Source organism: Coloeus monedula (genome assembly GCF_965178545.1).
Source record: "Coloeus monedula genome assembly, chromosome: 13".
NCBI lineage: Eukaryota > Metazoa > Chordata > Aves > Passeriformes > Corvidae > Coloeus > Coloeus monedula.
Window position 1 is genome coordinate 725,782 of NC_138793.1, and position 14,169 is coordinate 739,950.

Here is a 14,169-nt window from a genome sequence, read left to right on the forward strand (position 1 = left end):
GATATTTCAGTCAATGGAAAAATATGGGTCTCTCATTAATCAGACACCACTAGTACAAAACCACATTAAAAAATTAGAATAAAACCCCCCAGTTTGTCTGCAGAGTCAAATGGTCCAAATTACTCAAGGTACTGCTTCAGGAACAGCCCTATGCACAATACATTACAACTCCCAAAAGACTTCTCCTCAGATACATAGTAAGGGCAAACAAAGAGAAAACCAATTAATAAAATCATCTGCTAAGAATGACTCACCCCACCAAATCCTCTGAAACGCTGCAGGACGTCGTTGTTGATGAAGCAGGACTGCGCCGGGTCCCGCAGGGCTTGGTCCAGCAGGCGGTCGATGAAGTAGATGCCCGGTTCGATGGTGAGCACCATGCCCTGCTCCAGGCGGCGCGCGGTGCGCAGGCTCCGCAGCCCCGGCACGTCGATGCGCTCCACTCCCTGCAGGACAGACACTCGCTCTTTCAGACACAAAGGCAACCCCTGGATGACTTTGTATCAAGCTCTCCTATGCTGACTGCTCCGCAAGACACACGAAATACAAAAAATAATCATAAAGGACTGAAACTTAGCTATGCAATTACCTGCCTCCCATCGGTCCTCATTTAGCTTTCACACAGAGTGATGACCAGTTTTCAACTCAACACCCAAACTGTTTTTTGCACCACAATCTTGGCTTTGGATACGCTTGGTACTGTTACTCTCTACCTTGGGAGAAATACTGCACTACAAAGCAAAAATAATTACTTGCACTATTCCTTGCTCTACCCTTCCTTGCAAAGTATGGTAGTGTAAGCGACATGCAAATCTTGAAATGCCCCTGCCACGTCATGGCTGAAACAGCTGAACTATGCAGCAGAGAACAATTTCTCCAAGGATATGCAAATACTTATTCTCACCAAATGTTATTAAAATTACACATTTATGATCTTGATTCAGGAGCAATGAGTCTACACATGACCTCATAAAAGCAGCCCATTTAAACTAAACTTTTGTCAGATTCAGACTTTCAGGCAACATGGTGCTGATTGGTGTTATTAAAAGTTAAGTCAAAACAAGTCCTAACTAGCAAAACATTCTCTTCTTCCCAAAAGCTGGTAAAATAAAATGGTCCATGAGGACATGCTTAGTCAAGGAATTAGAAACACTGCAAAGACTAGTTCTGGATATTAATTTTCTTCCTCTAAATGTGACAGGTATTGCAATATCAGAATAAATATATCTCAACCCCATTAGCTTTTTGAAAATTCTTTGCAACTGTAGCAAAATTCCCCCAACAAATTATTGTAATGGCCCATAAACAGCTCACAGGCCCACCAGCTTGCAATTGTGCACATACACTCTGCTCATGAAACCTTTTCTGCTCCAGCCAGTGACTCAGAGGTTAACATGTCTGTGAGACCACGGCGTTATTTATCTGGTCTCCACGTAGCTTTCCTGAATCTCACTTCTGGCCAAAGCCCCAGTACTTTCCCTTGCTGGCAGAAGGGGCAACTGGTGTCAGCATCACTATCAGCATGACTGGTATCACGAGGATGAAACTTCCCCTTTCTCCCCAACAAAGCCCTGCCCAGCGCTACCCTCGGTGCTGGGGCACCATGTCCTGGCACAGCCGAGCTCCCACGTTTCTGCCAGGCCAGTGCAGGGTGACGGAGGGAGGCCAGAGCATTACCCTGCACATTACCCATGTTTTCATCTCACTGAATCATTCCCTCTTCAGAATGGGTACAGCCCTGCAGTACTGTTTGCTCTTGAGCTCCACTTTCAGTTCAGAAAAAGCCTATTTTACAGAAGTACTGCTTTGCAGCAGCCCCTCCACAGTGTTTGCTTTATTCTCACTGGTCACCCAAGCAATGCTGGGGTTGCTTTTCTTCCCTTTGCAGAGCTTAATCTGTTCCAGTGTACAGCACCTTATAGCAGCCAAGATTTCCAGAGCTAACCAGCCTGGACGTCTGGACGTAGGTTTGCCCATTTTCACTGTATACTCGATATGTTTTATGTCATATGTTTGATTTGGACTTTGCAGAGCACTGTATTATACCAAAGTAAGAAAACATGATTTTGTTTTAGTGAGCCTAGGAAACAAGAATAGTGTGATATTAAGCAAGGCATTTTGAATTTGTATTCTTATCAAAACTCAAACAAAATCAATATATTTCTAAACTTGAAACAATAACTGCATTGAAATTGAGCCATTTTTTCTCTCATACTGCCCCTTGGGGTTTGGCATTTCACACATTCATTGTAATGTGTAAAGGAAGTGAGGGCATCCAATCTTGTGGATTAATCTCTCCATGAGCTGTAAACAATTAGATTAGTGTCTGGACCTTTTGGTGCCTCGCCAACTATCTATCGGCTACTTTACAACAAACAACCCATATCTGGCTTTTAAGTACACTTCTCAATTCTACTTGTAAATGCCTTTTCCCAGGCAGTCAATCCAAGATAGATGCTAGAAAGACGAATACAGAGTGAGGAAAACAATGGCAAACATCCTCTGAAAGCAGCCCTGGCACAGCATCCCTATTTTTTTTCCTTTACTTAAAATAAATGGTGTTTCACACCAGGTGTGACAATAAAGCCTCAGTAGCCCCCTTTATTTATCTCTGTATGGCTGCTAAAGCAGTGGTAGGCATTTAGTCTAGACTGCTTGCAGTCTGATCCTGCTTTTAGTTCTTCCTTCAAGAAGCTAACAGCGACTCAGGAACAACACCCAAGATCCACATTTGGAAATGTCTCTCAGCAATGCAGGGAGACTCCCTGAGGCACCTGAATATTGCTGCTCATCCAAAAGTAAAATTTTAACTTCTCTGGAAGGAATTTGGAAACTCTTTTTGATATTCACCCCATCCTACCTCAGTCCTGGGTTGTGCTGGCTCTAGGTTTCATCTCCAGGTCTTTGGATTCTGCAGGTACTGATGCAGCTATATCCCTCCCACGAAAGCCTTCAAAGAAAGGGGAACGCTGCTCAGCTTTCTAAAGCTGAAAAGCAAGCAGGGCAGCCATGGGTGGGCTTGTCCCTTTTAAGAGAGACGAGCAAGGTGTTCACCAGGAGATGTGTGAAATGGATAAGAGAGACAGGTTCTGGCTATGGCTTGTATGTGGCCACTCATACTCTGAGCAGAGGACAGCCCCAATCCAACTTGCTGCAAGGCTGAAGGACAAAAGGAGCTGGCACAGGAAATACGCAGAGGGGCCAGTGACCAAGCTGGGTAGATGACAAAATCCCTTCTTTTGAGAACAGTGTTGGATTAAAACATACATCAGACTATGGCTTCAGCATTCCAAGTGACACCTGGTCTCTAGGCACTCAAGACCATCTCGGTAGCCACCACACCCATCAGATCCAGGGGCTAACAGCTCTCAATCTGCTGTGGTTGGTTATGAAAAGTAGGACAAACTGAGGATTTCTTTTAATGACTGAAACACCACAACCCCCAAACAGAAGATGACAGGTTTGAAACAAGACTTGCCATTTTCCATCAAGTCAAACTCCACTGGGAGCAAAGCCTGACAGGGAGACCTCACGCTGTCATCTCTCAGTATGAATCTTCTGCCATTAATGGATTTCCTTCCTTGCGAGGAGGAAACTTCCCTACATCTCGCAGCTAAACAACTCAAGCTTTGTTTTCAACAGTGACCATGATGTTGTTTTGCAGTCAGATGAAACGAAGAGTAAAAATGTGAGTGCTGGTACAGCAGCTGTGTGGCTACCTGTTCCTATCACCATTATATCCTGGAGGCCTGGCCACTGAGCAGGACCTTTGTCACAGTGCTGCATGGAGAGAAAGTAAAAGCTGGTAACTGGCCCCCAAAAAGTGTACAGAATAGTCTAGAATGTACTAATGCCTAGGCATCTAAAAAGAGACTTGCAGTTACATTCTATGAAAATTAGATTTTGAGTAACTGTTTATTCTCCTGTATATTGCAACAACAGACTATATCTGAAATTGTTTTCTAACACTGACTTTATTTGGAGGTTCTGCTCACATTTTAAAATTGAGACGTTCCTCCCTCAGTAAGCACAGATGTATGATACTGTCATTTGTGACTGTACTCCTGCCAAGAACATTGGATTCCAATTAATGGTTCATCTAAGGTAACAAAAACCAGCATGTCTAGGCAATAAGGACTGTCAAGGGAACAAGAGAATTATTATGTAAACTGATTTTATTACTATGTAAGCAAAATAAAAGATCAAATTAAGTGTACAATAATACAAAATATTACTATTTTTGGAGTAAGCGCAGGGAATTAGGAAGTAGGCAAATCTGCCTGTTTCCCAGAAAAAGGGCTCTGGAAGACTAGAATTTGCAATATCCCCACAATATCTTAGTATAAAGATGAACTACTGCTTGCTCCTAAGCAACTCAACGGTTAATCTGTTGTTTTTTCCATGGAAAAACTGCAATGTGTATCATGCTGAGTCTTGTTCCATAGGCACTGTCTATCAGGCAAAGCAATCAGAAGCAGAGATAGCTCCAGGCCCACTCAGGCCTGATCCCGGGTTTGTCTTTGGATCAGGACAGAAGAAAACCACAGGTGATGTCCCTGTGCTGGCTGGTGCTCACCCACAGGGCCATGGCAGCAGCTAGAGATGCACAAGTGCAGAGAGGTGCAAGGGCACCCTACCCGCCAAAACCAGGGGCTGTAAGCTGGCATCATCCCAAAGTTTCCTAAGTCAGCAACAGCAACAAACCCCAGCCATGGCAGGGAACACCTGAGCTACTCATAACTGCAAGTACTGAACCACAGTAAAAGACTCAGTAGTGACACAATCTAGTTTCACGTACTCTTTTACAGCTAAATCATCACAGAACTTTTTGGAGCCTGAGACTGTCCCAGTTGGAACATATCCAGTCCAGTGAAGTCCTAACCACTTTACCAAGCTAAGTGCAATCAAGTATTTACATTAATCAGAATACTAACATTACATTTAGATAACATGAAATAAGCACCAAAGTGAAATCTCAGCTCTTTTCTATATTCTCCCACTGCATATACCCAACTTCTAATTAGCTCATTTAATGTAAAAAGAACAGAGCTCTGTACAGCTAAGAAAATAAAAGTCTGGAATTCCATGTCACATGTCTCCTGGTCCCTTCTCTCTAAGCCCTTGTTTCACTTGCTGAGTGTTACCAATGAAGATTAGTTTATTCCATCTATCCTGCTTTTCCCCAGCAGCCTGAGCTGCCTGTAGTCACCTGAAGGAACTGCTATCAGTTCTGCCTTTGAAATCAGCAGCAGGTTACAGGAGAATATGCCCCAAGCACCACATACCACTCAAGGCATTTGCAAATCAAAGCTTCCACTTCTGCAGGAGAATCTAATTACTAGCTGGAGCTTTTGGGACACAGCTCGAAGTTAATATTGGGGGAATAGAAGACAGATGATGTTTAACTGGCTATTTCACTTGAAGTGTTTTCTTCTTTTTCTAAGTATTAACTATGGTATCAGGTTTAAGTTACCTAATAATTTTCCTGTTATTGCAGGGAATGAGAAAAAATCATCTGCCACTTATTTGAGGCACTGCTGCCTGATGATGATTCAGCTGGAGCTGAATTTCAATCCATCATTACAGTGTGGTTCTGAGCAGAACTCCCCATATAATTTTTGCTTTCTGATCCTCTGATGTTACCAAGCTCCAGTGCTATCAAAATGGAAATAACAAAACATATGGACTATAGTTTTCTCTTTTCTTAAAACCTAAGTTTGAGAAAAGAAGAGATAGCAAATAGTAAAAATGACCAAGTTGACAACTACAGCATTAACCTGGAAGATGAGGAGAATATTTAGAAGAAATTTATAAGAATTTTATAAGAAGTGAGATAAAGAATTGCAAAAGCTACCAACAACACTGTTTTAGAATGAAACCAATGACAAGCACTGTTTAAAATCTAATGAACAGGTTTCTTGTGATACACAGAAAGCAGACATAGGCAATAGTCTTAAATGAAAGGGCTTTTTCTTTTGTGATCTTTAGATACCATTAGTGAAAATTGCATAGCAAAAAACCTGAAGTATACCAACGATACCTTGCTTTTTTACATGTAATTGAAAGCAGATCTCTACTGTTTTGGTTTTTCTCTCATACTGCACCTAGAATGAATTGTTCAAAAACACACAAGCTCCATTAGCTGCTGCTAAAATTTCAGAAATATTTGGAAAATAAATACCAGATAAAAAAACTTTGTTAGCACACGAAGTCCATTGCAACAAACTTCAGTAAGTCAAAGAAACATAAGCAAGTATCTCCATCAAAAAAAATTAAACAGAACTAACGAAACCCAAACCAAGCAACTGAAAACCTCAAGTCTGTAACATTTTCTTTCTCAGCAGAGGAGGGGAACTCCATGGTATGACAGGGCATGTCTGCCTCATGGCACCGCACTGACACAGCACCTGAGCCTTCTCTCCTCTTCCGCCTCTGCTCAAGTCCTAAATTTCCATAAACACCCAGACTCCAACATCTGTCCTCACAGGAAAAAGCTGCTGGGAACTGATCACAACTTTTCTGAACACAAGATGACACAGCAGTGTGAGAAGATCTATTAGCCTAACTCTGGGAGGTGTTTAAACCACACAGGAGAATCCTAGGCTACAGGAAACTCTCCTGGTTGGTGTTCGACCCAGCTGGTAACAAAAAGCACCATGGATTTCTCTGCATGGAAATGCAGTTTTCAGTCATCTGTTTCCTTCTTGCATGCTGCCTGCTCAGTGTCTGTATGTATGTTTTTGCTATACAGGAATTCAAAGAATAAAAAAAAAAGACAAAAGGATTCAAGGGGATCCCATGAAGCAGAAGCAGTAGGTTTTTTTCTCCTAATCTTTTCTCAAGGTGTACAATCACTTGCAAGAACAAAACCAAAACTTAAAACTAATGAAAAGCCCTTTTTACTCCATGTAAAGTAAAGGCACTCTAAGTGCCTTCCATACAGGTTGTTTCATGTTTGCAGGTCCTGGGTATACAAAGCTGGAGCAAGGCTTTGCAAGGTTATGGCAAGTGAAGCAATTTGCATCAGCAGGGCCCTACATAACAGCTTTAGGCTTCTTGGTAAATTCACTTCATCCTCTGATTCTTAAAGGAAAAAACATTAATGCATCATTTGCAATGCTAACCACAAAAAAATGAAATCCTCTGCTTCAGCATGAAGTCGGATACGTAAGGAAAATAGTTTTTGCCAGAACAAGATTATTCCTGTATTCTCCAGTACGTTTGGTGACTTAAGTTCCCAGTCAGTTGCCTGGGATCTGGGAGCAAGCTTTCTGTTAAAGCCAGACAGAGCTTGGGCACAGCAGAGCTGTTCCTCAAGCATGCAGTGATGGAAGGACCCGGGTAACTCTAAAACAAACCTCTAAACTTAATTTGTGATGCAGAATAGCAACAAAAGGATCAGCTTTTCATGAGAATTGAATTAAAAATTTAAACTAAGGTAAATCTTATAATTTTAAAAAACAAAATGAAATTAAACTCTTAATTCATAAGATGCTAAAATCACAGTACTTATTAACCTAACTTAAATTAACTGGCTTATTATTATAGAAAGTCATCAAATGTACTTAGCATTCTTTAGAGCCTTATAGTCAATTAATATAGCATGAAATTGAATCAACTCAAGCATCTAGAGACACGGAACCTAGATTTAAATGAAAACTTCAGCCTCACCTACCTAAGGGTCTGAAAATTTGGGACCACCTACCATATTTTCTTCACTGCAACAGGCACAAACTCTCATTTATATCCCATATTGAATTTACCCAGAAACAACTGAAAGAATGTGAGAAAACCATCTCCATGATTAAATTTTACAGCAGAAGCTAAGCCCAGTGGGGTTTTCACCCTTTGAAGCGAGCTCTGTCTGACTGAGGGCCAGATTTTCTGAAGTGATTAGTACCACTGGGGCTGAATTTTCAGAACTGCTGGAGCTGCAGTCAGACCCTCAGAAGAAGCAGACGGGTTTTCAAAGCGGCGCTCGATGCTCGGCTCCCCGGAGGAGAAGCGCGGCGCACAGCAGGAGACGTGGCTCCCCAGGGAGCTCCTGACTGCTCACTACTCCTGAAAACCAGCACCTTTACTGGCATGTTTCAATGGGAAACACTGGTGCTTACACTACTGTGAACATGTTGTCCTAAAATAAGGTTGCTAAGACACATTCATTGCTGGCCAAAACCAATTATTCTTTATCACAGCAAAAAATAGGAAGGCAGATGTTGTATTTTCTAATATCCTAGAGTATACTTTGCAGAAAATCTGCAAGCATTTACAACATTTTTCAAAGAAGAAGAAAGTGCTTGTTCAATGCTGCATGTGAGAGCAGCTTACTGGAAAAGATGAAAATTTATTATTGCCAATTTTGAAATAAGAAATCTTTGGCTACCAATGAATAACTAATCTAAGCTAACAATGTCTGGAAATAGTTTTTTTGGAACACACAAAACTTTCTGATGGATAAAAATTAGGAAATTAACGTTTATTGTATTATTTCAAATGCAACTGTTTACACTTGAGGAAAATAATGGAATAATATCCACTTGGAAAGTTTTTATTTTTAAAAAATCGTTTGTAATACTCCCAAAAATTCCCTTGGCCAAAAGCAAAGAAGTTGCTTTTTAACCAGCTAGAAAAAAGAGCATGATACTACAGGCATGGGCTCAGTGTACAATAAACATCAAAATGGCTTTAGAAAAATCTTTGTGAAGATCTTGCTAGCTGGTAAACATTTAAAATGCACCACAAATCACTCCAGAGTGTACTAGATGTCTTCAAAATGTGTTTTTCCATTAAACAGTGAGGCATGGATAACAAGCCTTCTTCCATTTAACACAGACATGTCTCCCACTTGCAGGAAAGGTGCTCATTTGCTCATGTTTAGATTAACTTGGGCAGAACCACATCCCCTGCATCCTTGCACAGCTCCCCTGCCGTGGGCAGGGACCAGCCCTCCCATGAGGGCTTCAAGCCCAGAGAAGCCTGGTGAAGTCCAGCCCCCTGACAGGCTCCTGGTGTGTCCTTCCCACCACTGGGAGCTCCCCCACCCAGATACCTCACCTTAGTCAAAGGGCTTCCTGCTTTGGGTCAGAGAGAAGTGAAGGGTCTACCAGAGGTGAAATTAATGCTGCACAGAGTTTAACGGGGTTGCTCTTCTGCAAAACCCAGAACTGGTAATTTTTCCAACTAAGGTGATGCCATACACCTATCTATGTGCACTTCTCTATGCAAATACAGAACATTAGCTGTTTGTTTGTGAGCTTTCATTCATGCTTCATATTCAAGGAATTTGCTATTTAGGATTGGATTTTGAAAGTAAATTAGCCATGCAAACATGCTTCATGTAAGAATGCAGCTGCATGCCAACACAAACAAATAATTTTAATATTTGCAGGTATAAAACCCTGTGTAGAGCTCTGGCATTTTTACATACAGTAAGTACAAAACTGGAGAGCCTAACTCATTTGACAATACAATCCCTATATCCATTTCTATCTGTAACAGGCTGCTCTTTCAAAACTGTGGATAGATCAGTTTGCTTTCAAAACATGACCCTTAAATTATATAATATACCATATAGTAACAATTATAAATTCAGGCATATGAAAACAAAAATGACTGTCAAAAAGTGATTCTGCAGCTTCCATGCCACACTACTGAAATCTGCTGAGAGATGGAAGGTGAACAGGATCCATTGCTCCAGACTCACACAAAATCAGTTCTAGAAATCTCCCTTGACAGTAAGGTATGTGCTCTAACCTCAAAGAATACAGTTTTTGAGCAAAACCAAGAAGGGTACTTTGCACTCTCAGAATTCTTCTCACTTGTTCCTAAAATTCAGTTATCTCTTTACCCTACTATGTCTTGAACACATGTTCCTGGTTTTAAGTCCACCAAATTCAGAGAGGTTATTCACAACACAAGTGAAAACAATCTAAGCAAAGGCATGCAACAGCAGGGTCCTGGATTTTGAGGTTTATGAACTCTCCAAGTAACCACTGTCCTTGTGCTTTGCTGAATGTCTGTATTTGTACACAGAGAGAATGCACCTGGGAGGAACAAAGGGACAAGCATCCATCCTTTCTGTATCAGCTAGTGCAGAAACCTTAAAATCAGAATAGGACTGCTTTTGATTTTTGTTTCATTCTTACTGCATGTACGTTTATTAGCTGATGCTAATAAGTCATTATCACAATACTGTGTCTCAACTATAATTATACTGTGAATGTACTATATACTGTTTCTCTCCTGCCTGCAAAAGTGAAGCAGCAATAGCAGCTGTTATGTAGTCTGGTCACCCAACAGAAGCATGCACCAAAATATGCTTAAACCTTACCTATAAAGTTCCTAGTTTCTTTTGCAGATTCTTGCAAAAGAACAGCTTACATGTGAGACAAGACAAATGATCCATTTTTGTACTGTATTACTGAAAACCCTTGAACAGTTAGCCTCAAATAACCACAGCCTAACACAAAATCCTTCTGAAATCCTTCTGAAGCTGCTGTAAACTTTCTTTATTCAAACTTTAAATACAATTCACCTTAGAGATTTTATTCCTTTAGGTATCATTGCAAACCTGCTGCTGTTAATTGGTTACAGAATTTTACCTTTTCTACTTTCAGATCACAGTCATGAATCACCAAATTAATTCAAGGAAAAAGACAATCCTTCTCTGTTTTCTGCAGAAACTCTGGATACAAGAGGTTATGCTTTCACATTTGCAAAGACTGGAAGACTTGATGGATTTTCTTCTTTCTGCTCTCACTCCAGGACAGTACATCTACACTGGTGCCCAGGCTGACACTGAATCAAAGTTCAAGACAGGGCTATGAGCCTGCTTGTTTCCATATGACACAGCCACTGGGATTCACTGCCCAGGTGAAGCAGTGGGCTCCTGCAGCTACCTCACATCTGGAATGGAGCAGGTGAATCTTGCCAATACAGGACTCAGGTAGACTGAGATGCTCTGCCACAGTGCAGGGTACTTGGGTGGTACCTGTTAGAGCAGTGACTCAGGAGGAACAACACAATCTATGTAGAAATTCAACAGATTAAGAATGCCCAAAGAGTGCCATCAGTTGACTTCTTCCCATAAACAATTTATGTTTCAATAAACTAACACACTTCCTTAGAGTAAACTGCATAAAATACCACATCTTGAAAAAAAGGAGACACTTAAATGCACATCTGCTCTACCTCTGAGAAGATGCAATTGGGTAACCACACGTAAAGTATGAGCAATGCTGATTGAATTGAGGGGGTTAATCTGCAGAGGAGTTGAGAAAGGACTAACACTAACCTCTGGGTAGCCTCCAACATCATGCACATCGATTCCAAGTAGATGTCCAAGTCCGTGTGGCATAAATATTGCACCCAGATGAACCTTCACCATGTCATCCACATTGCCTTTCAGAATGCCAATTCTAGTCAGCTCCTCCAGATGGACTCTGTCAGCCAGACGGTGCATATCAGGCCAGGCCACCCCTTAGAGAGCAGAAACAGGCAGCTGAGTTAACTATTGCTAAAAATTTTTTAACAACAACTTTCAAAAAACAGATGTAACATATGTGCCTTTGTTTATGTAAAAAACAAAGGTGGAAAGAGCAACTACATTTTCACAAAACACTTTAACCAAGATGAAACTGTTTTAACAGGCCTGTGAAATACAGAAAACTACAAACAAGAGAAACAGCAGCACCTTATAATCCAGAAGAAGATGTTAATACAATGTATCTAAGCATGCTCACCCAGATGTAAATGCATCAGTGAGTCTCCTCTAAGAATGTCAACTGTAGATTGCAGTTATTTAAAATGCAGAGCATAGACTATTACTATCCTATTATTTTCAAGAATGATCATACCCATTTAGAACATCTGACATGGACAGTACTTTTCTACGTACATTGAAGATTTAAAGCCTGCATCCTCCTGGCAAAGACACTCTTCAGAAATTAATGATTCCCTTGTGTTAATAGGCTGTGTAAAACACGACTCCTCTAATACATGTATTAAAACAGCATTACAAAATACTGTTGTTTGACTAGAGACAGAGTGCCAGGATACATTAGATTGCTATTATTTTGGTATAGGATACAATTTTGTTTGACAAACTGCTGGGGAGAGGAGGGAGGAAGAAAGCAGCTCTTTTGTTAGTAACAAAGTACTGTCTTAATTAGATCACCATGGCATTGAGTCATCATCAACAGAGCAGCAGTTGCAGAGTCAAGACAACTAGGGCTAAGGTACAGTTGAAGAATATTTTCCTTGTTCAATTTTGGCATGATTAAGCAAATAAAAAATGAGCAATTTTTAAGGCCAAACTCCCACCAAGTTCCGTTTGCTTTAACATGCAGCTCTAGGGTCTTGTGAACATAGATGTCATATTTAATTACATTATCACTTTTTACTGAAAATACTGAGGCTTCAAAGACTGAAATAAAATCATCCTATGGGTGTGCTTGAATAAAGCACTCAGCTGTCTTCTATGACTCTGATACAAAGATCAGAATCAAACTGAGCAGCAAGTGGCTGCTCTGTCCTGCACACTCTCAGCTCACAAACCCAGGCACCTTTATGCTCCCATGAGCACTGGCTGGGAAGCAGCTGAGCGTGTGATCAGTGAGCAGGCAGCCTCCTTTCCCCTCAGATCACCCTGGGATCAAACCTGCAGCCTTGTGCCTGCCAAGCAAGGCCACAAGACAGAGGACAGGCACACACAAACCCTTGGTTGCTACTTCCTCACAAAGGCCAACAGTGCCCAAGTGAGTGATGCTCACCCATAAAATGTGTGCAGCCTTCCTGCTCAAAATGTGCTATTTTAATGGTTTCCCTACTTTAAAAATGAACTTATGTTTTTCATTCAGTAAGAACCAATACAACTATAACCAGCTCTTCTTTGACAACTGTTCAACATACTCTATAATTGTTTCTCTTTCTGAATATTGATGGTATTGCAATTTTCACTTCTCTAGGTTCACCTGTGTTTCACAGCTCTCTCACATTAGGCTCCACTCTATTGTATGATAAACTGTAATCACTACAATCCATCACATCAATATTAAACATATCATAGAAGTATTACTGAATCACAGTTGCTTTCCTGCTTATTTTATAGTTGTGGGAATACAGAATTTCTATATCTAAGTCGAGGTTCAGCTTTTGCAGTTTGCAGCTAACTCCAACCTCTCTAAAAGTCTTCAATCTTCTTTCTGAGGCCACTAGATGTTCCTTCAAGATCTCTCCCATGATTTCTTAGCTGAGTATCACTACAGGTCACCTATTTCCAGCCCCATAACTGCAAAGCCACATGTAACAACATCTGACCCTGGTCAACTATTTGAAGTCTCACCCTCCCTTGTTATAAATGAAGGTGAGAACCCCATGGCTGGAAGCACAACCATGTCCTGGATGCGCTGGATCAAGCTAAGATGAGTTGTCTGAGAGAAATGGAGCTGAGGTGTCTGCTGTTTGCAGCTCAGCTTCCCTCTGCAGCTCTGCTGGTACTGTTGGTCTCAACCCAAGCCCACAGGCTCCACTTAAAGAGACACAGGCACTTTTATCGAACTAAGGAAGAGATACAAAAGGAGATAAAAATATCAAATTGATCAGAAAAAAACCCACCAGAACCACACATCTGTTCGTCTGCAGAAGTTTAACAGAGCAAATTAATGACAATATTGCCCTAACTGAAAAGACTGACATGGTTGTAAATCCTGAGTATTTCTAGGCACTGAGCAAATCCATTAGAACTCCTTCTTCCCTTGTCCCTACCATTTTCTTTTTCTCTCATTGACTTAAAGTGCAACGACTTCTCTTCTTCTGCCCAGGACTCTTCATTCCCCATCTGTTTTGGTTTTTATTCATCTTACCTGTTTCGTTAGAGACTGAGGACAACAAAAAACTCTACTGTGAAATAAATAATGAGGCTGGATGGAAAATCTGCAGCTTTGGGCTCTCTTTTGGAGCTAGGGCAGCACTTCAGACAGAGCCCAAGAAAATTACTCTGGACCACTCTTTTATTATCTAGCCAGTGCCATGAGCTTTGCTAGAGATATGAAATATGTCAGCTCCAGTTGTCTCCCACATGCTGCTGGAGCTGCAGACAGCACTGGGGCAGCTCTGGGAGGAGGGAAATTAAGCTTCTGCTGGAGGCACCCTGCTAAGTAATACAAATCT

General features: G+C 41.1%; 1 protein-coding gene across 1 annotated transcript in view; it reads right to left on the minus strand.

Annotated features, from left to right (window-relative positions):
• The window catches only part of PEPD (peptidase D), a 146,990-nt gene that overhangs the window by 8,472 nt on the left and 124,349 nt on the right, over positions 1–14,169 (minus strand). The window contains exons 13-14 of the mRNA XM_082290292.1: positions 11,294–11,478; positions 255–446 (exon numbers count right to left, since the gene is read on the minus strand). Of these exons, the coding sequence (XP_082146418.1) occupies positions 255–446; positions 11,294–11,478 (377 nt within the window). The remainder of the gene's footprint in view (positions 1–254; positions 447–11,293; positions 11,479–14,169) is intronic.